The 26,996-nt window shown below is 41.1% G+C and overlaps 2 protein-coding genes across 4 annotated transcripts in view; one reads left to right on the top strand and one right to left on the bottom strand.

The window, feature by feature from the left end:
- The window catches only part of PLPP1 (phospholipid phosphatase 1), a 109,341-nt gene extending 82,752 nt beyond the window's left edge, over positions 1 to 26,589 (top strand). For all 3 annotated transcript variants that reach the window (XR_004429829.1, XM_033179576.1, XM_033179575.1), the window contains 3 exons: positions 9,523 to 9,580; positions 25,439 to 25,615; positions 26,115 to 26,589. Coding sequence is in view for 2 of the 3 variants with exons in the window: in XM_033179576.1 (XP_033035467.1) it covers positions 9,523 to 9,580; positions 25,439 to 25,615; positions 26,115 to 26,243 (364 nt within the window). In the remaining variant the exon portion in view is untranslated. The remainder of the gene's footprint in view (positions 1 to 9,522; positions 9,581 to 25,438; positions 25,616 to 26,114) is intronic.
- MTREX (Mtr4 exosome RNA helicase) overlaps positions 25,880 to 26,996 on the bottom strand; it is a 131,610-nt gene continuing 130,493 nt past the window's right edge. The window contains exon 27 of the mRNA XM_033179573.1: positions 25,880 to 26,724. Within this exon, the coding sequence (XP_033035464.1) occupies positions 26,672 to 26,724 (53 nt within the window). The 3' untranslated portion in view covers positions 25,880 to 26,671. The remainder of the gene's footprint in view (positions 26,725 to 26,996) is intronic.

Here is a 26,996-nt window from a genome sequence, read left to right as displayed (position 1 = left end):
GACCCCAGTCACCAAGAGTGATGATTTCATTATCTGCAGGGGAGTCATAAGTGGAGCCTACTGCCAGGTTGTAGTAGATGTTCTTGGCCTTGTTGTTGTCTTTTGGGGTGAGGGCTTAAAGTAGAAGTTTCAGGGTGTCGTTTCTAGTTAGCAATCCTGCCTCTTAAAACAATAACAATGTGCACTTTAGGAAGTGATTTAAAACTGTCTCTTCCTTCTGTATTATTCTGAAAGAATTTACCTTTTAGCAAGGGAGTCGTCGTCTTCAGTGTTTTTACAAAGGGGGTGGGTGGTGGGCAAGGTATTATAGTTGCCTGCAAAGGAGTGACACACAGCATGTCCTTTGTTTCATCCACCGCTTGTCCCTTGTTTCTTTTTTAACTGTTGTTTTACTGTTAGGTAAAGTGGCGTTGGTGATTTGGAGTATTATTATTATTTTTTTTTTGAGACGGAGTCTCGCTCTGTCGCCCAGGCTGGAGTGCAGTGGCCGGATCTCAGCTCACTGCAAGCTCTGCCTCCCAGGTTTACGCCATTCTCCTGCCTCAGCCTCCCGAGTAGCTGGGACTACCGGCGCCGCCACCTCGCCTGGCTAATTTTTTTGTATTTTTTAGTAGAGATGGGGTTTCACCAGGTTAGCCAGGATGGTCTCGATCTCCTGACCTCGTGATCTGCCCGTCTCGGCTTCCCAAAGTGCTGGGATTACAGGCTTGAGCCGCCGCGCCCGGCCTGATTTGGAGTATTTTTGTATCAGGTCATGAATTTTCCTTAATAACCAAGGAAACTTAGGATTTTTCCTTCCCCTGGTTAATAGTTGTATGTGTTTTACCCTTTTTGTAAGCAGACTTTGTCACAGCCTAATGTCTCCTCATCTGTTACAGTAGTCACCAAGTTTCCCTGCTGAGAGTTTGGAAGCATTTCTTTCCCAGTCGTGTTATTTTCAACATATACCCAGTTCTGCTTTCCTTTATCTTAAGATTCTCAGCAACCTCCTATTTTCTAGATTCATTTTTTTTGCAAGATTCTTCCAGAAACAGAAGACACACATTATAACAAGTTTGAAACCCCCTACACACATACCTACTGTGTCCTACATTTTCCCCCTCTTTTTTCATTGTCCATGTTCCTGCTAGTTTCTCTCCTTTAAGGTTCATGACCTAATATCTGTAGATATCAGTCACTCGGCATGTGATTCACAGATGTTAGTAGCTATGGAGTCATATTTGAGGAATTAGTGACTAAAATAGAATAGTCACTTCTGTCTTGTTTCAGATAGGTATGTGTCTCTCTGTGTAATGTGGCTTGGTTAAAATTGACCCTATATAATAGAGTAGCTTTAAATGGAAATATATTAAAATAACTGTAAAAATAATTCAAGGAGATGTGACAGGATTTTTGCTGCAAATGAAATAATTTCTCACTTTCTAGGTGGTTCAAGGAAATAAGATGAGTCTATATAATTTTTTGTTATATTTTAGTTAATTTTGGTGGGGACCGTTTTATATTCCTTTACCATTTATTACCTTCATCTTTGTACTCTTTGGGAGAGATGCCCTGTGTTTCTTGTAGTTCTAGACATTTCTAGAAATATGATTTCTTTAAAAAGCCTCCTCTTCCTAAACATTCAGTATTTAAGTATATTTATTAGCTCTATTAGTTATAAAAATGGCAGAGTTAATTTACTGAATTTCAAGGTATCAGACATTTGAAGAAACAGTTGAAGAAAATGCCTCATGTTGTAATTTGACTTCCTTTTAAATTATATGTATATTGTATATTTTTATTGGAAACACAACATGTGATATTTATAAATACATATATATGTTAAAACATTTTAACTGCAAGATGTGAGAACAGGGCTTGAGTCACTGCTGGGTTCTAGGCATGAGTTTGTAGGCAGGGAGCTTCATTTATATTCAGAGTAGTGGCACTTTTAGCCAAGAAACTTGGGGAAACTTTTAGGAAGAGGAATGTAGACTCTGTGTGTGTATTTGGTGGGGAAGAGATTTGTAAGAAATCTGTAGCAGGCATGTCAGATATTTTGACAACCATTACTTTAAAATATTTTCACATATATATTATCCTTGTTATATCAAGTTGTGTTTCCAGTATTATCACTGTGTAATGTGAAAGTTTAGTTTAACCCCGACTTGATACCTTTCCCCAGAGCTGCTAATAGTTTGTATGGATTAAATAAATAACATTTAAAATATATCTTGGAGACACAGCTTGTATCAGTTCACATAGAGCTATTCATTTTAGTTAATACGTTGTACAGTCAGTCCTCCATATCTGTGGATTCAACTAACTGTGGATTGAAAATATTTGTGAAAAAAATTGCACCTGTACTGAACATATATAGACTTTTTTTCTTGCCATTATTCCCTAAACAATATAGTAGGACAACTATTTACATAGCATTTCCATTGTATTAAGTATTAGAGGTAATCTAGAGATGATTTAAAGTATATGGGATAATGTGTGTAGGTTATATGCAAATACTGTGTCATTTTATATCAGGGAGTTGAGCATCCATGGATTTTGGTGTCCTTGGAAGGTCACAGGAACCAGTTCCCCACAGATACCTTGGGATGACAGTATTCAGAATAGTGCTAGTAGAATTGGCCAGGTGTGGAGGCTCATGCCTGTAATCCCAACACTCTGGGAGGCTGAGGTGGGTGGATCACCTGAGGTCAGGAGTTTGAGACCAGCCTGGCCAACATAGTGAAACCCCATCTCTACAAAAAATACAAAAATTAGCTGGGTGTGGTGGCGCATGCCTGTAATCCTAGCTACTTGGGAGGCTGAGGCAGGAGAATCGCTTGAACCCAGGAGGCGGAGGTTGTGGTGAGCCAAGATTGTACCATGGCACTCTAGCCTGGGTGACAGTGCAAGACTCTATCTCAAAAAAAAAAAAAAAAAAAAAAAAAAAAAATTGATGCTAGACTCTTCCTTGGGTCCTTGAGTTTCCGGCAGTGTTGCAGCACATGTTTGCATTTCCCTAGGAGACATACCTCAAAGTGGAATTACTGGGTCACATAATAAGTGTTTCACATGTTGATAGTTATATCCAAACCATCCTCCAGAAAGTGTGCAATATGAGAGTGCTCATTTTCTCATTCATCACCTACTTGATTCCTCAAGTATCTTAGATGTGAGATTCTTTTAGATGATCATCTGATATCTCATTGCCAAATCATTTAGCACAGTTATCGATTGTCAAAATCTTTCTGAAATAAACTATGACTAATATACTTGGGAAAAGTTTATGTTCATTAAGAGGTCACTGCTCATGTATCCATTTGGAGCATTTGTATAGGACATTTTAACTTTTTTATAGGATCAGTCCATGTTTAAAAATTATCACAGAGGGGGACTTATGGTATACTTCAGGTTAATCTGCTGTTACATAAACTTTATAATCAGGTAATAACATTTGAGAAAATACCTCATGTTATGGTTTGATTTCCTTTCTTTTTGCCTTTAGAGTGTACAAAAAAGACAAATTGGTATTCATTTAAAATGATTCTTTACTGCACTCTAGCCTGAGTGACAGAGCGAGACCCTGTTTCTAAAGAAGAAAAAGACAATGTTTACATTGGCAACATGTATTTCTTCATGGATTAAGTCAAATTTCTTCTTCATATATTTACTTCACACATTTTGCCACATGTAAACTGTTTTTTGTGATGGAACTCCCTTGCCTGGAGATGGCAGGATTAAAGCTCCTCCTGGGTCTGTCTACCATTGACAAGAGTGAAATCATGGCACAGAAAGGAAGAGTTGGGAAGACTCAGATTTGAGCCACAAAGAGATGTGACTTTATGAGCAAGTTACTGAACCTGAGAATCATTGTCTCTGTGTGAGCAAGAGAGTTTTTGTGAAAAGTAGAAACACTGTGTATTAAGTACCTGAACATACTAAGTAACTTGTAACAATTATAAGTCTTTCAACAACCTTTCTGCCTTACAATGCTTTGGGAATCAATTTCAGGATGATTTTTAGGGGAAAAAGAAAATTCTATTCATAGCAGAACCAACTTTGGCATACCTGGGGGAAGTAGTGGTATAGTAATAATTTGAAACATTTTTGAGCATTGGGCACTGTATAATTAAAAACAAACTGCTGTTGCTGAACCACTGTGTCTCTTAGTAAAGTGATTGATTTTAGATAGCATTTCATTAGTTCTAAGTTTTCTTTTTAAAAAAGCTTGCTTCTATGTCTGGCAACATGGAGGATTAGAAGTGCCTACTGATAACAGTTCAGCTAAACATGCTAGATGATACATTACACACACACTTGTGCATACTATATCTTAAATTATATATACACATCTTGAAACACATATAAGTGTTTTTAGTAAATCGTTTAGCTGGTGGGAGAGTAAAGGGATTTTTCTGAGGCCTGCGTCAGTTAGTGCTGTAGATCCAGTGTGGTCTTTGAAAGTATCTGCCGGTTCCTGGTGGCATAGACCCTGAGTTTTGATAGGCAGTGAACATGGGGCACAGATATAAAGGCTGAGGCCGGGGAAGAGGACAATAAGAGACATGTGGAGAGTGTAAGAACTCCAGAAGAGGGGCAGCATCCTCCCTGTGGGAGCTATTAAAAAGAATTCTTAAACACAGGACCACACACTGGTCTGGAGCTAGAATTCATACTATTTGGTTTAGGAAGGAAAAGGAAAAAAAAGCTTGAAGTTTAAAGTGTATTGGTAGTGAACCCAGCGTAAGTGAACACATATCTTCTCTGGAAGAACTCTCCTTAAACCAAGGCTCAAAGATTCCCCTCAGATAGAGTGCCAGCGACATGACCTCATTCTAGTGTAAATGGACTCAGTGGAAACAAGCTACCCTAAGTGACAGTCAGCAAATACAACAAATTACATAAACTCTCAGAGATTACAGATACTAGAATTACCCGGTGTAGACTAAAATAAGAGGAGATAGAAAATATGATGTGGGATGAAGAGAATCAAAGCTGGCCAAGCAGGTTTGGAACCAAAGGGATCTGTAAATGATACATATATGGTAATTTAAAATTTACAGTGTAACATATTAAGCAGATTAGATACAGTGAAAGGGATGACAAAATGAAAGATACACCTAAAGAGACCTAGATGAAAAATAGAGAAGAAAAGGTAAGAGATGTGGAGGAATAGAATGCAAAGGTCTTACATGTTGAATCAGCATCCCATAGAAGGGTACTAGGATGGAGGATGCCCAGTATGCAAAGGTAATGGTTGAGGACTTCTACAAATTGGTGAGTCCTCAGATAGAAGAAGCCAACGAATACTAAACTGGAGCAATAAAAAGAAATCCTAGTACTACACACAAGGCAGTAAAACTAGAATATTGATTGATGGGGGCAGGAGGAGAGGAAGCAGTTACAGAAAAAAGACAGATAACCCAGAAAGAACTGGCTGACAGATGGCTTGTATTTTAACAGCAAAAGCAGAAGCCAGAAGATAGTGCAATGATAGCCTCAAAGCGATGAGAAAAAAAGTCATCAATTTAGAATTCTGTACTCAGGAAAACCATCATTCAAGAATGAATGTAGGCCGGGCACGGTGGCTCATGTCTGTAATCCCAGCACTTTGGGAGGCTGAGGCAGGCAGGTCACTTGAGGTCAGGAGTTGGAGGCCACCCTGGGCAACATGGTGAAACCCTATTTCTACTAAAAATACAAAAATTAGGCGTGGTGGCGCACGCCTGTCATCCCTGCTACTTGGGAGGCTGCGGCGGGAGAATTGCTTGAATCCATGAGGCGGAGGTTGTAGTGAGCTGAGATCGGGCCACTGAACTCCAGCCTGGGTGACTGAGACTCTGTCTCAACTGAAAAAAAAAGAGTGAATGCAAAATAAAGATATTTCAAATGAAAACAGCTAAAGGTGTATCTGTTTTGTGCTTTTTAACTTTGGAGAGTAGGGAGGAGGAAAGGAAGAAAGGCGGGTGGTGGGAAGAGATCAGAGATGATCAGCTGGGTTCTTTGTGATTTAACCTCCTTCTGAGCCCCAAAATACTAAATTAAGAAATGCTTTATATGAGTTGATTGCTTTTGATGCTGATGAAGGCTGGATTTGATTGTGTCTTTGTGATTTATGGTAGGCTGAACATGGATGTGGATGTTGGAGCACAGAGGTAGAAGAATGCTCAGTCGGGGAGGGAACTCACATGCATGGAGGCAGGCGGGTGCAGGCAGATGGCTATGAATGCTCTCAATGCCATGATATTGGGGATCAGGCCAAGTTTAATCAGCTCTGAGAAAGGGGTGCCCTGGCTGACAAATGTGAGGAAAAAAACATCTTAAAGTTGCCATTTGAAATAGAATCCCAGGCCAGGGGCTGTGGCACACGCCTGTAATCCCAGCACTTTGGGAGGCTGAGGTGGGCAGATCACCTGAGGTCAGGAGTTCGAGACCAGCCTGGCCAACAGGGCAAAACCCCATCTCTACTAAAAATACAAAAATTAGCCGGGCGTGGTGGTACACACCTGTAGTCCCAGCTACTCGGGAGGGTGAGACAGGAGAATTGCTTGAACCCAGGAGGCAGAGGTGGCCGTGAGCCAAATCGCGCCACTGCACTCTAGCCTGGGCGACAGAGCAAGACTCCATCACACACACACACACACACATGCGCACACACACATACATGCACAAATATAATCCCATTCATAGTGAGTTATGTAGTCAAAATCAGTGTACTTAATAACTGAAGCTTGCTTATTGTTCAGTAGACTACCACTCAGAGTCAGTAAAAACAGCAGCATTTCAAAATACATTTTTCTTTCCATAAATTTTCTTCCTGAGAAGATTTTCCTAAGATTTGGTTGGAAAGCTGGCTCACATTTTTGCTGTACTGTACTTGCCTTCATCAGAGAGGCTATAATGAAGTGAGATGTTAGTCTAGGATTGGTTAAAATCTAGAACTGGTTAAAATCTAAGGGCAGGGTTCTTAGGCCAGGGCCGTAGTCTTAAACATTTCAGTGAAGTCACTATGATGAAAACAAACTGCATTTGGGGCCGGGCACGGTGGCTCACGCTTGTAATCCTAGCACTTTGGGAGGCCAAGGGCGACAGATCACATGAGGTTAGGAGTTCCAGACCAGCCTGGCCAATGTGTTAAAACCTCATCTCTACTAAAAGTACAAAAATTAGCTGGTGTGGTGGTGTAAGCCTGTAATCCCTGCTGTTAGGGATGCTGAGGCAGGAGAATCGCTTGAACCCAGGAGGCGGAGGTTGCAGTGAGCCAAGATTGCGCCACTCCACTCCAGTCTGGGCAACATAGTGAGACTCCGTCTCAAAAAAAAAAAAAAAAAAAAACCATTTGGGCTGCTACTTGGGATTTATTAGATGACCCATACAGACATTTAGTCCATTTGTGAATTCTGGCCATAATAAGATATTTGTAAGAGTTGTATCTCCTAGAGACTCCAATAAAGAGTTAGATTTATATGGAATATGAATAATTTGAATTTCCATTTTTTTCATGCTTTATTCTGTTTGCTTAATAGAAATTAAAGAGCATATTATGATCTGTTTGGTAAATTACTATGGATAAAGATGCAGCCATTGAGATTGAATAGAATTACCTCTTTGTTTTTAATCCCTGTCAAAGTCATAGACAGACTTCTTCACAAATTCTATACTGAATAAAATATGTTTTTGTATTCAGTGTAAAAAATGGAACCCAACGAATGAAATCACTCTATGGCTGATTCAGAGCTGTTTAAAACAATTACATTAGTTTGCAGTTTATGATTTTGTAGCACAGTGTAAAGGATTTAGTGAAACCTCACTTGCTTGGCTTGCAGAATATTTCTGTGATTATGGTTATGTTGGCTTGGTGGGCTTTGACAGTCCTTGAAATTGGCTTTTAACTTGTATGCTCGTCAATAAAACATTGAAACTATAAAATGTGCAGAGCTCTGCTCTAATTATCTGATTTAAAATTACTATTTATATTGATCCATTTTGTGTGGTCAAATAGCAAGGTTAAAAAGTGATTTATTTTTTCCTCCTTTACATAGACTAAACCCAGAATAATTATTGGGTTTAATTACATAATCCCTGGTTGGCACAGGAAGTTACAGAATTCTCTTTCTTAGGCATGTATCTGATTACAAAAAGACAATCAAAATTCTTGGTAGAATCATATATATATATGTATATGGGTGTGTATATATATGTGTCTATATATACGTATATATATGTGTGTGTGTGTATGTATATATATTTAAAGCAATCCTTTCTATCCCACCCACCGGCAGCTGCCAAACATACACACATGACTTTCTAGTATGTGTGTTAGGAGGTTTTTCTCCTGTCTGAATTCAGGGAACCAGCATCTCCCTTAAATTCCTTCTGAACAAGGCAAAATGTAATAAGTAAATTACTTAAGAGCTTGTCTCTCTTGTTTTTGTTCTTATTCTTACGTAGGGAGAAGTGGTGGGGAGATGCATTCTAGTTATTTGCATGAGCATCTTTTCGTGGCATTACTTTCACTGTGCCTGATGTGCTTGCCTCTTCTGCATCAGTGGCTCATTCTGTATAAGTAAAACTTAGATCTTGAATGTTAGTGAGCTCTATTTTTCTTTTCTTGGAAGTGCCATAAAATTAAGTTTTGGAAGCATTCTGTCATTGTTAGGTGGGGAAGATGATACTTAGATGTTTATAGACTCTAATATTGAAAGAAACAAAATCACTGAATTTGGTGGGAAATGCAAGGCAAGATGTGTGCCCATTTAAAACACTAAATTTTTTTCTTCTTCTTCTTTTTTTTTTTTTTGAGATGGCATCTCCCTCTGTCACCCAGGCTGGAGTGCAGTGGTGTGATCTCAGCTCACTGCAGCCTCCGCCTCCTGGGTTCAAGCAATTCTCCTGCTTCAGCCTCCCGAGTAGCTGGGACTATAGGCGTGCACCGCCACGCCTGGCTAATTTTTGTATTTTTAGTAGAGATGGGGTTTCACCATGTTGGCCAGGATGGTCTTGATCTCCTGACCTTGTGATCCGCCTGCCTCGGCCTCTTGAAGTGCTGGGATTACAGGAGTGAGCCAGTGCGCCAGGCCGAAGTACTAAAATATTAATATGGATGGAAAAAAGCAATCAACTTCTGAGTGTTCCCAAGGAGGTATTACATTATTCAGGGACTAATCCTGCAAGTGGAAAATAAAACTTAAATCATGGTCACATAAGTGTGTATGTGATAAAGTCAAGGCAATTTATGCCAGTTATGACTTGTCAAGTATCATTCTTCTAACATCTTAGAAATGCTTGGCAAGTTTATTCTCATGACACATTACCCACCCTGAAAGTTTCAATAAAATGATACTGTATAGAAATCTGACCTCAGGTCCTTCTTGCACTCTTTAGTGTTCCTGTCCTAATTGTCCCCTTACCCTACCCTTCTAATTTCTCAAGCTGGAGGGAGGCAGTTGTGTACACTCTGAAGCTAAGGAGCAGATTTATGAAATCAAGAATACTTTTGGCTCCTAAGAGAGAAAAGTAACATTTGTCTTCTTTTTCTTCTAGGTTGTCCTTTTACTCAGGCCACTCTTCGTTCTCCATGTACTGCATGCTGTTTGTGGCAGTAAGTACTCTGTGTCTGTTGACGTTAGGTTATGTGCTGCGTGGAATTAATGTGCTCAGTATCAGTGTCCTCTCCTGTCCTAATAAATTAGCCAGTGGCAAAAAGTGAAACAGATAATCTGGAAATCTGTAAGTTTCATGCTAAGAATTAGTTGATGTGTGCCCTTACTTTGGGACATTTCCTGAAGTGGTTTTCTGGAACACACAGCTTCTGTGTTAATCACAGCGAGTAACTAATCTGAAGGACTGGGCCAATGGGCTGCTGTTGCTTGTTAACCTCCTTCCTAACTGGGAGCCACTCTTCTCATCTCAGTGTGGGTGAACAGCAGCAGAGCTTCTTTCCTCCTGGGCTCTGCTGTGGTGAGGAGTTAGTTTTGATCATTGTAAGTGAAGGCAGCTGTCTTTGTTCCTATTTGAGCAGATTTTATTTTCCTCCCATTTTCTAAAACATTCCCAGACTGCTCTGCAAGGGACCAGAAAGGTTTCAACTTCTGGGAAAGGCAGTTGCCACTTCTGGAGCCTGTCATCTATACAACTTCCAGGTCCAGTTCTGATACCAGCCTGTAGAGCAGCAGCATAGCGATTTGCACTTGCATCATACAAAGCTTGCAGTGGGGACTTAGGAAGATTTGTACCCACATTTTGCATATCAAACTAGAGATGAATATGTAGCTTTTTGAGAGTAACTAATGCAAGACCAGGCTTCAGGACACATTCAATGGATTTTTAAAGGTCAATTTTAGTTGTTTTTTTTTTTATAATGTTCTCTTTACATATAAAGTATTAATAAAATACTGTATATTTGGGTGTATTAATATGTCCTGCATTATCAATATTTTGGGGGAAAGGAGAGGAGGGGGAGAAAATCTGTACCCTAACAGATCAGCTATAATTTTGTCTTAATTTTCTTAATAAGTGGATTTTTATACAGTTATCTTCTGTGTAAATTTGTCATTTCCTATGTTTTTCCCTTTGATCACATTAAGTGCTGTATGCTAATTTAATGCTTAGATTTAAAATGCATGATATGTAACGTTGAGGGTAAACTAATGGGAATTAGTGTCAGAGATAATTTAAAATGTTTTACTAGAATCTTGCTTTTATTTGAAAAACCAAATTCCAAACATTAAAAGAATATATAAATTGTAGATGTGTTATATAAAATTCAAATTCAGAACTTCAAGCCATTACAACAGCTAATTTTCAAAGCTTTTATCTTACATTAATTAAATTTTGTGGGGAAGCACAGAGTATGATTCAGCAGAATTTAGGGCTTCCTTTTTAAGACAGACACTCAAATGTTTCTGCAGATGGGGCATGGAAAATGTGACTTATCTGAAGGTAGTTAGCAGCAAATACTATTCTGATCTTTTATCTTCTGTTCATTTATCTTATTAGAAAAAAATCAGCATTCTTTCTTAAGCGAGACAACATATTTTTTTCTTTTTAATTAGAGCACAAGGACCAGGGCAGATCTGGAAGGCTGGGCAATAGCTAGAGCTGCTACTATCCTGAGCGCTCTTCCCAGAACATGGGCCTGTGACTACACCGAAGGACATCTGAATGTGTGGGCGTGCTTTGTACGCCCCGGGCTAGACTTCACTAGGTCTAGCTTTTGTCTCACTAGCTTTTGTGGTTTTTCGTTCACCCGTGTGTGTTAGTGTCCAAGTGCTTCTTTATGAGAGACCTGGGAATCTGAGTTTTGATTGATCTTGATGATGATTTGCATTTTACACTACTTTTATTTTTGACTAAATTTCCATGAAAAGATGAGGGATGATTGCCAGTGTTTTACAAGTGAGGGAATAGGCACCTTGGGATGGGGCTGCTGAGTTCTGTGAGCTCTGTGGGGTCTCTTGATAGTCAGGATCCCATGCTGTATTGATTGATTGATTACTTGGTCTGAACCCTAGTCCATTTATTTTGAAGGTTAGTTGATGCAGATCTCTGGAAGTAAAATGGCATTCTGGAAGTGACTGACATATAACTTTGACCCACTGTTTGTAATTTTAAAGAAAATTCTCAGATATAACATATTTCATATTTTATCATTTTCTGCTCTTCTTCCTTCACCCTTCTCAGAACACCGGTTACGTGTGTATAATTGGTCAAATAGAAACTTGTACTGAGGGCTGTTTTGTGAAAGATTAAAATTACTATAGAGAGGATGACATTGATATATAGAGGGCCTCAGTGGCAGGCCTGCTCAGTGGACATGCAGCCACATATGAAGGATGTCAACTTGGGAAAATGACGTCAACCATAGTGTGGTAATTGGGTCAGTATGAACCAACTGTGTTAAAAGAACAACTTTAGATAAATTTAAGGGTTTCATTGGGCAAGGAAGAAACGACTCTCAAGTTGGGCAGCCCTCAGAATCACAGCAGATTCAGAATGACTCTACTGCTTCTAAGTGGTCAGGGAGAATTTATGGACAGAAAAAGGAAAGTGAGTATAGAAAACGGAAGCGAGGTGCAGAAACTGCCAGATTGGTTACGGTTTGGCCTGGGAGCCTTATTTGAGCGTGGTTTGAATGGCTGTGAGTGGTTGAAATATGGCTGCCGGGACTGGCTGGGACTCAGCTATTGTTACAGAAGCACATTCCTGAGTCAGGCTTGCAGTTTGCTTACTTACCAAATTAAGCTGTTCTTTGTACAGAAGAACTCAAGTATGTGAGCAGGGGGTTTTCAGGCCAGATTTTAGTTTGATTTAACAGATGTAAAGTTATAATGTCAAAAAAAGAAGCCTAGATAAATAGATTTGTTGTAGACCAAGACCTTTCTGGAGAAGAAAGCAGGTCAGAGCAACCATGCACTGCATTTTACTGACTCTAGGTAGTGGAAATATTTGCTTGATGTGGATGTAGGCCCCAGCTTTTATTTCAGCCCTGAATACACAGATCCTTGCTTTTCACATTTATGTACAACCTTTTTTTTTTCCCCATAAGACGGAGTCTTGCTCTGTCACCCAGGCTGGAGTGCAGTGGTGCGATCTTGGCTCACTGCAAGCTCCGGCTCCTGGGTTCACGCCATTCTCCTGCCTCAGCCTCCCGAGTAGCTGGGACTACAGGCGCCCGCCACCATGCCCGGCTAATTTTTTGTATTTTTAGTAGAGACAGGGTTTTACCATGTTAGCCAGGATGGTCCCAATCTCCTGACCTCATGATCCACCCGCCTCGGGCTCCTAAAGTGCTGGCATGAGCCACCATGCCCGGCCTGTGTACAACATTTAACCTCTAAGCCCCACTCCTGAATTCCTTGGGCAATGACTCATCTTGTTTCTCTGGGCATCCTGGCATGATGAGTCAGTCTCAGATTTGGGTAGAGATATAGTCAATTTAAATCCTCTCCGAGGATAGCCAAAACTTCCCTGTCGATTCCTGACACCCAGAAATTAACTTCTAGTTAAAAATGGCTCTTAAAACACCCTGACCATTGTTCTTCTCTAGCAGCCAGTGCAGCCCTGCACACTTAACTGTGCCAAAAGAGAGTCAGCATCAGTGAAAACCTCCCAGGCCTGCGGGAGCTTAGGGCAGGGCTGCTTTGCACATAGCCAGTTTATATGCTTAGTGACTCCCGGTGAACTTGGCTGAATGCCGGAGATTCCAAATTTATTTGATTATTCAGGAGAACAGCCATGGTATGAGTCTGTATTTTCTTTCAATACAATGAGGAGTGCTAAAATACTTTTCCTGAGACCATTCTATTTAGGCTGTAACCCCAGATTGTTTATATCACTGCCTGTTAATGAAATTCCTGTATCTGTGTTTCAGCCAGACTCTACTCCCTCCCACAAAATGCCTCTTATCTGGGCCTTGCCTCCTGCCCTGTGTTTAGACAGTGCTGCCCACCTATCTAAATCCACTCAGACTCTTTCATACTATCCACTTTCCTTAAGATTCATATAATCCCTCATTTAGCATTCACTGTGTACTACCTAGCATTGTTGATATTTCGTGATGTTTTCCAAACTTGATTATTGCTGAACATTGGGCAAATGATGAACAACTCATGGCCCATAGCCTACACACATCTTGCCTGATTTTGAGGTGGGATTCAAGATCTAAATTTAGTGCCTCAGTGAATCCTAAAAATGGTGAAATTAAAACCCAAAGAAGACTAAACTGAGGCTTGCTTTCCAGTGTTCTTCTGGCCAGATCTGTCATCAAATGTAGGTGGAGCAATCACTTTGGCTTGCCTGGCTGGTCATAAAAGCACTATTTCAAAATAAGTAGACGAAGGTATATTTCTTTGTGTTGAGTCTGCTGTTGTTAGTCTAGTTCTGGGGTTGGCTTTTTTTTTTTTTTTTTTTTTTCAGTAAAAGGTCAGATAATAAATATTTAGGCTTTGTAGGTCACATATTCTTTTTTGGAAAAAAAAAAAAAAAAACTCCTTAAAAATATTCTTAGCTTGCAAGCTGACCCCTTGACTCTAGTTTAAAATGGAAAAAAAAAACCACCCCTCTTTATTAACAACAGAATATTTAGAGGCTATGAGACAATAACAACATTTTACAGTTAAGAAGTGTTAACAAGATTAGTCAAGGAAAGGCAAAATCGAATAAAACAGCTTCAAAAAATATCTTGTTCAACAATTATTTATTTTAAAGGTGAGATATTCTAATTAGATCCTTTAATGGAAGTTAAATGTTTCAGAAATTTCAACCAAAAATGGTTATATCCTTCCTGTCTTAGTTTGGGCTGCTGTAACCAATTGCAGCTGACTGGGTGGTTTATGAAAAACAAATTTCTCAGTCTGGAAGCTGGAAGTCTAAGATTAGGGTGCCAGCATGGTTGGTAATGGTGGGGCCTTCCTCCAGGTTGTAGAATGTCCTCACACGTTGCAAGGGGCAAGGGAGCTCCCCTGTGTCTCTTACTAGTTCATTAATCCCTTTCATGAGGGTTAACCCCTTATGACCTAATCACCTACAGAAGTCCTATTTTCCTAATCCCATTGCCTCGTGGGGGTTAGGCATTCAGTATACAAATTTTGGGGTAACACAAACATCTAGGCAGTAGCACCACCCTTCAGTGATAGTGAAAGAATGAAAGAATGCTTAAGTAGTATCACAGATGTTGAATTTTCTAGTTTTTTTTAATATTAACTTTTACACAAAAGAAAAAATGGGCCTACCTTGTAATTTCTTCCTGATGTGGCTCTGTGTAATGAAGAGTATTCCATTTGTTTTGACCAGATCTTCTTTGTGCACTGTATAAAACTATCCTGAGGCCCTTCACAGGCGGAGCCACACGTTTTGGAGTGTTGGTTTATTCGTCTGTTTTCATGCTGCTGATAAAGACATACCCAATACTGGGCAATTTACACAAGAAAGAGGTTTAATTGGACTCCCGGTTCCACGTGGCTTAGGAGACCTCACAATCATGGCAGAAGGCAAGAAGGCGCAAGTTACATCTTATGTGGGCGCAAGTTACATCTTATGTGGATGGCGGCAGGCAGAGAAAGCTTTCGCAGGGACACTCCACCTTATAAAGCCATCAGATCTCGTGAGACTTAATCACCGTCACAAGAACAGCATGGGAAAGACTTGCCCCCATGATTCAATTACCTCTCACTAGCTCCCTCCCACAACATGTGGGAATTCAAGATGAGATTTGGGTTGGGACACAGCCAACCCATATCATTTGGGATTAGGAGGAAGGCCTCTGCACTTCTCAGTGAAGCATTTGCTGCCTGCAAGGGGAATGGCCAGCTTTCTGCAACCCTCCTTTCTGGGCTTGAACACCTGATTATTTTGAGCAATGCGATGCTTGGTGCCCTTATTGCTCTAAGAAATAGGAAATGGCTTGTATGAATCTCTAGTAATATCCCAGCTAAGCTTTTTTTTTTTTTTTTTTTTTTTTTTTGAGACGGAGTCTTGCTCTGTCGCCCAGGCTGGAGTGCAGTGGTGCGATCATGGCTCACTGCAACCTCCGCCTCTGGGTTCAAGCAGTTCTCCTGTCTCAGCCTCCCGAGTAGCTGAGTAGCAATAGCCTCAGGCGCATGCCACAATGTCTGGCTAATTTTTTGTATTTTTAGTAGAAACGGGGTTTCACCATATTGGTCTGGCTGGTCACGAACTCCTGACCTCAGGTGATCCACCTGCCTCGGCCTCCCAAAGTGCTGGGATTACAGGTGTGAGCCACTGCGCCCGGCCCTCTGTCTCAAAAAAAAAAAAAAAATTATTAAAGACAGTAGCTTGTCTCCATCGTATTTTGAGTGGAAAGCTTTACTTTGCTGAGAGAGACAGAATACATGACCCAGCACTAAGCGCTTATCTGGGGTTTTCCTGAGTGGGTACTGCTTGATGAGAGATTCTAGCCTCTGAATCCCTCTCAATCCTAACATTCACTTTTCTGGTAAAGGAAGCTCTAAAGTAGCACATTCATAACGAGAAATAGGGAAAGGGAGGAAAGGACAGAATCGAAGCAATAACCTGCAGTTCTTCACTGAAGTGCTCGCCAGAGGCAAAGGCTTCCCACTGTGATACTACAGTGACAGGACAAGCCCTAGGAAGCTTTGATGCAGAACAGCAAGATGAACAAGGAGGAAAAGAAGTGCAGCTAGCAGGACTGCCAATCGTGCAAAGGGGGTTTATAACTGGGGCAATCATAAAGCAGTAGGGGAAGACTTCCTGCAGACCAGAAGTCCTACCTGGAAGAGAAGCTCAGGAGGTTTACCATTGCTAATTTTGCTCTTTTGGAGAGAAAAAACACACCTGGAACCTTCCTTTTCTCAAGGGCCAGTAGCGATGCCTAGCTCCAGTGAGGGCATTCCTAGAGGATGTTGGTAGATTTCTAAGGCTGATTCCTCTCACACTAGCTTCTGCTTTTGAAAACTGGGCTGTGTACAGTCAGTGGTGTTATCTGATTTGCTCTGAGCTCTTACTTTGAGTCTCTCTGAAAGAGACAGGGAGGAATAGAAATAGCCTAACTATGGTTTCCTTCTGAGGCCTCAGGGTTGACTTCCTTGCCATATGTTGTATTCCTGTGGTATTTGTATATCCAGCCCGTTTTAATAGATGAAAATGGGGGAGGGAGGAGTGTGAAGGTCAGGAGAAGTATGATGTATCTTTGTTTTTCCTATTAACCTTCATTTTAAATTTGTATGTCCTGGAAACCCATGTCTCTTCCATACCTGTTCTACAGTGTGTTCCTGTACGTTATAGCAGAGATCACAGTGGCACACTCAAGTGTTCTTTTGACAAATGACATTTACTCTTGATGTATTTCAGGACAGCCTCCAAATGTGGGAGCAGAGACTACAAATAGTAGAAGTAGTCATCCTTTTTAAGCAAGGAAGGAAAGCATTTTTTGGTATGGGCAGCTGACTGGAGATTCTCCCACATCCATTCTCCCTGATCCAGGTGATCTTTTGTATTAATACCCTTTAAAAAGCCCAGTTACCACTGCACATCTCCCTCAGGATAGTTCCCTGGATTAGGCCCCCTTTTCTGACTTCCCTGGTGGCTGTACTAATTTATATTCTGAGGAGCAGTGTAGAAGAGTTCCTTTTCTCTGCATCCTCACCTGCATCTCTGTGTTTTTTTGGTCTTGTTAATAATGGCCATTCTAACTGGGGTAAGATTGTGGTTTTGACTTGCATTTCCCTGGTTAGTGATATTGATAATTTTTTCATACACCTATTGGCCATTTGTACATCTTCTTTTGAGAATTGTCTATTCATGCCCCACGCCCACTTTTCAGTGGGAGTATTTGGTTTTCTACCATTGAGTTATTTGAGTTCCTTATATGTTCTGCGTATTGGCTCCTTGCTGGATAAATACTTGGCACATATTTTCTCCCATTCAACAGATTCTTTCTTCTCCTGATTGTTTCCTTTACTGTGCAGAAGGTTTTTAATATAATCCCATTTGTCTATTTTTGTTTTTGTTGCCTCTGTGTTCAAGGTCTTAGCCATAAAATCTTTGCCCAGACCAATATCCTGAAGTTATGTTTTCTTCTATTAGTTGTATTGTTTCAGGTCTTACATTTAAGTCTGTAATCCATCTTACTTGAGAGATAGGGGTTCAATTTCATTCTTCTGCATATGGATATCCAATTTTCCCAGCACCATTTATTGACGAGAGTGTCTCTATTGTATGTTCTTGGCACCTCTGTCAAAAGTCAGTTGGCTGTAAATACGTGGATTTATTTCTGGAATCTATTGTTTCATTGGTTGCTGATCAGTCTGTTTTTATACCAATACTGTGCTGTTTTGGTTACTATAGCCTTGTAATATGAAGTCAGGTAGTGTGATGCCTCTAAGCTTTTTTTTTTTCATTTTGCTCAGTATTACTCTGGCTACTCTGGCTCTTTTTTAATTCTGTATGAATGTTAGGATTTTTTTTTCTAGTTCTGTACAAAATGTCATTGGTGTTTTGACAGGGGTTGCACTGAATTTGTACATTGCTTTGGGTAGTTTGGTCATTTTAACCATATTAATTCTTCTGATCTTTATGCATGGGATATCTTTCCACCTGTTTCTGTTCTCTGCATTTTCTTTCACCAGTGTTTTGTAGTTTCCTTTGTAGAGTTCTTTCACCTCCTTGGTTAAATAGATCCCTAGCTTTTTTTCTTTTCTCTTTTTGTAGCTATTGTTAATGGGATTGCTCTCTTGATTTCTTTTCTTTTCTTTTTTTTTTTTTGAGACGGAGTCTCGCTTTGTTTCCCAGGCTGGAGTGCAGTGGTGCGATCACAACTCACTGCAACCTTCACCTCCCAAGTTCAAGCGATTCTCCTGCCTCAGGCTCCCCAGTAGCTAGGATTACAAGCATAGACCTGGCTGATTCTTGTATTTTTAGTAGAGACAGCGTTTCACCATGTTGGCCAGGCTGGTTTTGAACTCCTGACCTCAAGTGATCCACCTGCTTCGGCCTCCCAAAGTGCTGGGATTACAGGCGTGAGCCACAGTGCCAGGCCTGACCTTGATTTCTTTCTCTGCTAATTCACTATTGTTGCATAGAAATGCTAGAGATTGGCGGGCATGGTGGCTCACACCTGTTAGTCCCAGCACTTTGGGAGGATGAGGCAGGCAAATCATGAGGTCAGGAGATCAAGACCGTCCTAGCTAACACAGTGAAACCCTGTCTCTACTGGAAATGGAAAAAATTAGCCAGGCGTGGTGGCATGCGCCTGTAGTCCCAGCCACTCAGGAGGCTGAGGCAGGAGAATTGCTTGAACCTGGGAGGCGGAGGTTGCAGTGAGCTGAGATTGTGTCACTACACTCCAGCCTGGGTGACAGAGCGAAACTCTGTCAAAAAAAAAAAAAAAAGCTAGAGATTTTTGTATGTTGATTTTGTATCCTTTAATTTTGCTGAATTTATCAGATCTAAGAGTTTTTTGGTAGAGTCTTTAGGTTTTTCTACATATAAGATCATATTGTCTGCAAAGAGGGACAGTTTGATTTCCTGTTTTACAACTTGGATGCCTTTATTTTTTTTCTTTTCGAGACAAGGTCTCCCTATCATCCAGGCTGCAGTGCAGTGGCACGATCTCAGCTCACTGCAACCTAATTGTCCTGGGCTTAAGCAGTGATCCTTCCAACTCAGCGTCCCAAATAGCTGGGATCACAGGCGCATGCCACCGAGCCTGGCTAATTTTTCGTATTTTTTTTGTAGAGATGGGGTGTCACCAAGTTGCCCAGGCTGTTTTGAACTCCTGACCTCAGGCGATCTGCCCACCTTGGCCTTCCAAAGTGCTGGGATTACAGGCATGAGCCACCACCCCTGGCCCCTTTATTTCCTTTTCTTGCCTCATTGCTCAGGGTTAGGTCTTCACTGCTATGCTGAATAGGAGGGGTCAAAATAGGCATCCTTGTCTTATCCAAAATAGGTATCCCTGTCTCTACCAAAAAAGAAAAAAAAGAAAAATCAGTCAGGCATGCTGGCATGCTCCTGTAGTCCCAGCTGTTCAGAAGGCTGAGACGGGAGGATCACTTGAACCCAGGAGGCTGAGGTTACAGTGAGTGATGGTCACACCACTGTGCTCCAGCCTGGGCAACAGTGAGACCCTATCTCCAAATCGATGATTGGAGATAGTCTCAGATGTTCTTTTGTATTTCTGTGTTATCAGTTGTAATGTCTTTTTCATTTCTGAATTTATTTGGTTTTTTCTCGTCGATTTTGTTTATCCTTTCATAAAAGCAACTTTTTTTGTTGTTGATCCTTTGTACTTTTAAAAGTTCATTTTGTTTAGTTCTGCTCTGCTCTTTAGTATTTCTTTCCTTCCACCAATTTTGAGTTTGTTCTTGTTTTTCTACTACCTTGAGGTGCATTGTTAGATTATTTACTGAATCTTTCTAGATTTTTGATGTAGGCATTTATTGGTATTAATTTACTTCCTAGCATTGCTTTTGAGTTTCGGTCCTGTCTCTATTTTCATTTGTTGCAAGACATTTTTTATTTCCTTCTTCATTTCTTCCTTGACCCAGTGGTCATTCAGGAGCATGTTGTTTAATTTTCATGCATTTGTACAATTTCCCAAGTTCCTCATTATTGATTTATAGTTTTATTCCATCATGATCTGAGATTAGTCTTTGTCTGGTGGGCTTTATTTTTCTTTCAGCACATTCAGTACATCATCCCGTTTTCTCCTAGCCTGTAAGGTGGCTGCTGAGAAATTCACTGTTAGTCTGATAGGTGTTCCCCTTCTAAGTGACTTGATACTTTTCTCTTGCTGTTTTATTCTCTGACTTTTGACAGTTTGACTGTAATATGCCATGAATTTTTTAATTGCATCTGTTTGGAGTTCTCTAAGCTTCCTGTATCTGGGTGTCTAAATCTCTTGCTGGACTTGCGAAGTTTTCAGGTATTACTTATAGGTTTCCTATCCCTTTTATTTTCTCTGTTTTCTGAGACACCAGAAATTTGACTATTTGATCACTTTATGGTGTCACATATGTCACATAGCTGTTGCTCATTCTTCCTTATTTTTATCTGTCTGGGTTCAAAAGACCTATTTTTAAGTTATAAAGTTCTGCTTGACACAGTCTATCGTTGAAACTGTTGGATCTATTTTGCATTTCATTCAATGAATTCTTCAGTTTCAGAAAATTTTTTTTATATCTAGCTCTTTGGGAAGTTTCTCATTCATATCCTAAATGGTTTTTCTGATTTCTTTGTATTATTTTTTTGATTTCTGTGTTTTCTTGTATCTCATTGAGCTTTTTCAATTTTTTTTGAATCATTATTTTGAATTCTTTTTCTGAGATTTCACACATTTCTTCATTGGAATCTGTTGCTAGAAAATTACCATGTTCCTTTGGAAGTGTCGTATTTCCTTCTTCATGTTTCTTGAATCCATATTTCAGTATCTGTACATCTGCTTTAACAGTCACTTCTTCCAACTTTTTGAATTTGCCTTCATAGGGGAGGATATTTTCCGTAAGATATATCTATCTGTGGTGTTGGTTGGGTACATCACTTTGGCTTTGATTCCAGGTGCATGCATTAGTGTAGTCTCAGTACGATTTCTTTGGCTGTAGACAGTATCAGTTGTGTGTGATTTCCTCAGCAGCTTAAGGTGCAGTTGTTAGTTGCTGCAAGGAAGCATTTGCTGGAGGTGGGAACATCAGGTGGGCCCATCCTCCAGCCCCAAGAGTGGCAGCAGCAGGCTGAGCATGCCTGTCCTTAGGCCCCGGGGCAGTGTATGCTGGCAGTGATGTTAGAGGGTCCAGGTGAGTTGATTCTTGGGCCTCCAGGAAGCTTGCTTGGATGCCAGCAGTAGCATGGTGGGCAGATCCTCGGGCTTGCTGCCCATAGACAGCAGGTGTGGTGCAGGCAGTGGCAGGACAACCCTGATTCCCAAGTGGTTTGCGCTGGTGTTGGTGGTTGACTGTGATGGCTGGGTGGCTAGCCCCCCAGGCCCATAGGTGGTACAGTGGGTGGTGGTAGCAGCAGGTTGGGTGGTCCCTTCCTGAGGCCCCTGGAAGGAGTGCTCAGGTGTTAATGATAGGTGCATCCTCCAACGCCTGATGGTTGTGCTTGGGCACGGGGGTAGGTGGAGCCAGGCTGGATAGGTCCCTCAGTGGTGTGTATAGGACTTGGCCGTGGTAGGTAGGGGTGTTTTTCTGTGGCAGCAGCCATAAACAGGTGGTTGGGAGCATGCACTTTGGCCCCAGATGGTATCTGCGGGGCAGGGTAGCCTGTAATCAGGCTTGACAATGCACAGTAGTGGCTCTGTGGGCTCACTGCTAGTGGCTTGTATACTTTGGCCCTACGGCAGCACCCAGCTGTGGGTGGGGGACTTTAATGGGGTTCCAGAGATGTGGATATGCAGGGACTGTTGGGCCTCAGGGAAGGATGCAGTCTGCTGGGGGCTGGGCTCTCAAAATGGTGCCCTGCTGTAGCTGCTTAGGACTGGGGCAGAGGAGAGGGTGGGGCAGGGGAGAGGGCGGGGATGAGCTCCCTCTCTGGAGCAGTGCCATCATGTAGTCCCCAGGCTCCCTATTTGTGTGGGTTGAGGGTTTCTCCTATGGCTGGGATTGCAGGACTTCACAATGGGAATGTGGATGCTGACTGTTGGAGGTCACTTACCCTTCTCCAGCATGGGGGAGCCTCCCCAACCAATCCCTGCCAAGCACCCTGCCTTGCTTCCCTCTCCTTACTTGCCTCAGGTGTTTCCTGTCATTCTGGTGTTAAATTCCAGCAGTCTCTCTTAGGTGATCTATTCAAAGTGTGATTTATCTAGTACTGTTTTGGTGGTTCTTCAAGCAGAAAGCAAGTACCAGGGGCACTTTAGTCAGCCATCTTGAAACCCACTCCATTGTTTTCTACTAAATGGCTTGCTGTCCTCAACCATTTATGTACCCATTAGGCATCTTCCTACTACTTTTGAAATTAGAGAACACCTTCATATTTCTGGTATAAATTCCAGAGACAAAATACAGCCCAGCAGATCTCTGGGTGACATCTGGTGTAAGTCATCTAGTCAGTGCAGGGAGATATGGGTATGCAGGGAGAAGGCAGGGCTATGTGGTCCAAATAGGACTGACTGTGAATGGGCAATTCCATCTAGAAGGGGAATTTAAAAGTAATCATGTTGCTCCTGAGCCTGTCTGGTACCACACACTGTATTGGTCATCGAGCTCTGTAAGTTCTAACTCTTAAAACAGAAGTAACTGAATGGCTTACCTAGAATGGGTTTAATCGATAAGGCTGGCAAATGGCATGTATGGGGAGGAGAGAAGAGTGGAATCTGCAAAGGAAGGAACCTATACAGCCTTTTTGCTATTAGCCTTGACACTGAAACATGAGCTATGTCCCCTCTATCTAGTTCTAATAGAACAGTACTGAGAAGCTTCAGACATTCAACTTTTCAGTGGCAGTTAGGGAAAGCTAACGGAATGGACTTTCTTTTAAAGAAGTCATGTCAAGTGTTTGCTTTGCTCACAATCAAAGTAGAACCACCAGAAAGACACTACCTTTTACCTTTGTTGAACCTACTCATATAGGAAACTTTTGCTGGCAAGATGGGAGGGGAAAAGCCAGTCCGGATTTCTGGGCATGTCAGCTGTGGAACTCAAGTTGACCCAAGGTCTGAGAAATTCAGGGTGTCCACTTTCTTGAGCTCTGCAGAAATGGAAGTCTTCACAGAGCTACATCGAGTACCCTGACCCAGGGAAACACAGTATAGGCACATAGGAATCACACTCAGGCCATGACTATTTGTCACTAGAGAAGCCAAACCCTAGAGCACAAGGTTAGGTACAGAACCGCAACTGGGGAAACCCAGAACTCTCATGGTGAAATAATTTCTGGGTCTATGGTCAGAGTTTCACTGATGGGGGAAACCTCTATTCTTGGGTAGATGTGCAAGGAGAAAACCAGCTATTTATAGGGGGAAAGACTTCACTTCAAAGTGTGGAGCATGCTGGGTGTGGTGGCTCACGCCTGTAATCCCAGCACTTTGGGAGGCTGAGGTAGGTGGATCGCCTGAGGTCATGAGTTCGAGACCAGCCTGACCAACATAGTGAAACCCTGTCACTACTAAAAATACAGAAAATTACCTGGGCGTGGTGGCAGGTGCCTGTAATCCCAGCTACTCGGGAGGCTGAGGCAGGAGGATCGCTTGAACCCGGGAGGCGGAGGTTGCAGTGAGCCGAGATTGCACCATTGCACTCCAGTCTGGGCAACAAGAGTGAAACTCTGTCCCCCCCCCCCCCCCCCCCCCCCCCAAAAAAGTGTTGGAGCTTAGTTGATTACTGATGATGTAAGTAAATGTTAATTCTTTTCACTGGCACGTTGGGGAAGCAATCTGGAGAAAATAATACTCAATATGAGTTTGCAGGCTACCTACAGTTAAAGTCAGGGTTCTTAGAATGAAAATATTGCTACAGGGATTTTAGAATCTTGAAAGAGGAAAGGCCTTGATGTCCTGGCTCTGAGTTTCCTTCAGGTTGAAAGTAGCATGGGACTAGCTTAAGTCCATTTTAGAGTTGATATGTTTGATTTTACAACTCACTTTTTTCACAGCTTGAACAACAAACAAAAATAACGATTCTGCCGAAAGCCAGTGGTACTTAAACTGGCTGATGAGTCAGACTCAGTTAAACAGCTGGTGTGTTCTTTTAGAACTAGATGGTTTATACTAAGTACTTGATAAAATTAGATAAGCCCTGGGTCTTTGCCAGCTTTTGGGAACTGAACACCCATGGCAGTGCCCAGAGAGCTGGGAATTGATTTGTGTCATCTATTTTAAATAGGCAGTGTCCATGGGGAGAGCTATGTATATTGTTTTCTAAGGACTGCATTTAATTAAGTCTACGAATCATAAATTATTGAACAGAATTTTAAACGGAATGTTAAAAATTATATTGTTATTGGACTCCCTAAAAAGAATCATTTCTGTATAAAATCTTTAGGGATGCACCCAAAGTCAAAGGCAGACTGACACGAGAAAGGGAAATTTCTTAGGTCTGATTAGTGTACAGAAAAGTCACAGAACTTAAAGGGGGTACAGGTACTACTGAAAGAATACACTTCTTTGCTGGATCATAACTAACCTACAACCTGTATTACTTGCAAATACAGATTATTTAGTCTCAGTTGCCTTGTTAAATAGTTTGAGGGTAGAAGAGCTCTCTTTGGTGAATTAATCAAATAGTCCCACAGGTTGCCCAGAGCAAGGGCAACCTGTGCCCAGAATGCTAGCACTTTATCCCAAGAATCAGAATTAATGACGATACTGGGTCAGGCGGTGGCGCATGTCTGTAATCCCAGCACTTTGAGAGGCCAATGCAGGTGGGTTGCTTGAGACGAGGAGTTTCAGACTAGCCTGCGCAACATAGCAAGACCCCCATCTCTACAAAAAATAAAAATGAAAACAATTAGCTGGGCTCAGTGGCATGTACCTTTAGTCCCACCTACTTAGGAAGCTGAGATGGAAGGACTGCTTGAGCCCAGGAGTTTGAGGATGCAGTGAGCTATGACTACACCACTGCACTCCAGTCTGGGCAACAGGGCAAAGCCCCATTTCTTTAAGGAAAACAAACAAACAAAAAAACCAATGGCAGCACTGGTCTTGACTATCAGAATTATAACCCAAATTGGAAGGGGAGGAACTGTCCCTGAAATTCTGTTTAGAAAACCATAAACAAGGAAACACTTGTTTGTATACAGTTTGAAGGGTGTTACAGCTAGACTGGCATTAGATTCTTCTGAACAAGTTAGTAGGGCAACAATTTTGTTTCTTTAAAGGATTAACATTTAGGCATTAATGCGTACATGAATGTTTGCCTGGAAGTCCTGTTCCCTATATAATAATACTTCGATAATCATTTTAAATGCCAACCCTTCCTTAATATAAAACTTTTGCGTTGTTATGTTAAATAAACTATGTTCTCTCTTTATTCTTTTCTTTTAGCTTTATCTTCAAGCCAGGATGAAGGGAGACTGGGCAAGACTCTTACGCCCCACACTGCAATTTGGTCTTGTTGCCGTATCCATTTATGTGGGCCTTTCTCGAGTTTCTGATTACAAACACCACTGGAGTGATGTGTTGACTGGACTCATTCAGGGAGCTCTGGTTGCAGTATTAGTTGTAAGTATACAGGTCAACAGCCTACATCTTGATATTGTTAAACATTTAGATAAGTAAACAGAGAAAAAAAAAAATCCCCAGTGAGAAAACTGTGCAGTAGGCAAGAATCTCAGTGTTATTAAAAGTCACTTCAGGATACACAGCAGGTTAAAAACTAGGTTACTCTTTGTAAAACTTGGTATTTTTGTAAAATCTTAGTATTTTTATTGTAAAAAGCTCTGGCTAGAAATATTTTTTTAGGGGGGTATAAATTGAAAAAACTAATTCACATGTAGAAATAACTCTTTTATTAAGTATTGGCAAAATGAAGCTATTTGCTGAAGACAGAACAAAGCAACTCTTAATTTGGAATAATCTTTAAAAAATCCCAGTTAGTCTCTAATTTTTTATATGCTTAATCTGTACACCCCCAAAATACATCCTTTTCTTTATATTTATCTCAGGATGCTGTTGATCACAAGTTTTTAACTTGATCTAAATTAAATATTTTGCACTGCAGGCTGTATATGTATCGGATTTCTTCAAAGAAAGAACTTCTTTTAAAGAAAGAAAAGAGGAGGACTCTCACACAACTCTGCATGAAACAACAACAACGGGGAATCACTATCAGAGCAATCACCAGCCTTGAAGGGCAGCAGGGTGCCCAGGTGAAGCTGGCCTGTTTTCTAAAGGAAAAGGATTGCCACAAGGCAAGAGGATGCATCTTTCTTCCCAGTGTATAAGCCTTTAAAGACTGCTACTGCTGCTATGCCTCTTGGATGCCCACTTTGTGTGTACATAGTTACCTTTAACACAGTGGTTATCTAATAGCTCTAAATTCATTTAAAAAACTCCAAGCCTTCCACCAAAACAGTGCCCCACCTGTATACATTTTTATTAAAAAATGTAATGCTTATGTATAAACATGTATGTAATATGCTTTCCATGAATGATGTCTGATTTGAATACACATTAAAATGTATGGGACAACCAAATCCACACTTGCAGGCATTTGTAGTCAACTGTAATCAAAACAGGTGGTGAATAATTTAAAATCTCACATTCCTTTAGCTGACTCTACAAGTAGAGGCTGGCAGCAAACACAATATCTCTCTTGATTTTGGTGATTCCTAAGAGAAAAGAAAGTAAGGTTTAAACTTTCAAGACCACAAAACACCTAACCTGTCTCTACCGAAGTTTTAAAGCCAGTATACCAACCCTGATTCAACTGGTGAGAGAGCAGCCTGGAAAGTCAAACACCTTGCTGAACACCTAGAGGAATGTGCAGCCACCTCGGTGAGGTGGAAAACAGAAGCCAGACCCCTCTTCTTTATGACTCTGAAATACTCCATGGGGGCTGGTCAGGAAGGCGGTATCTAGAACTGTTTAAAAAGATAAATTC

Source organism: Trachypithecus francoisi, unplaced genomic scaffold (assembly GCF_009764315.1).
Source record: "Trachypithecus francoisi isolate TF-2019V2 unplaced genomic scaffold, Tfra_2.0 Lachesis_group2, whole genome shotgun sequence".
In the NCBI taxonomy this organism is placed as follows: Eukaryota; Metazoa; Chordata; class Mammalia; order Primates; family Cercopithecidae; genus Trachypithecus; species Trachypithecus francoisi.
Note: the sequence above shows the minus strand (reverse complement) of the source record. Positions and strands in the feature narration are given on the sequence as shown.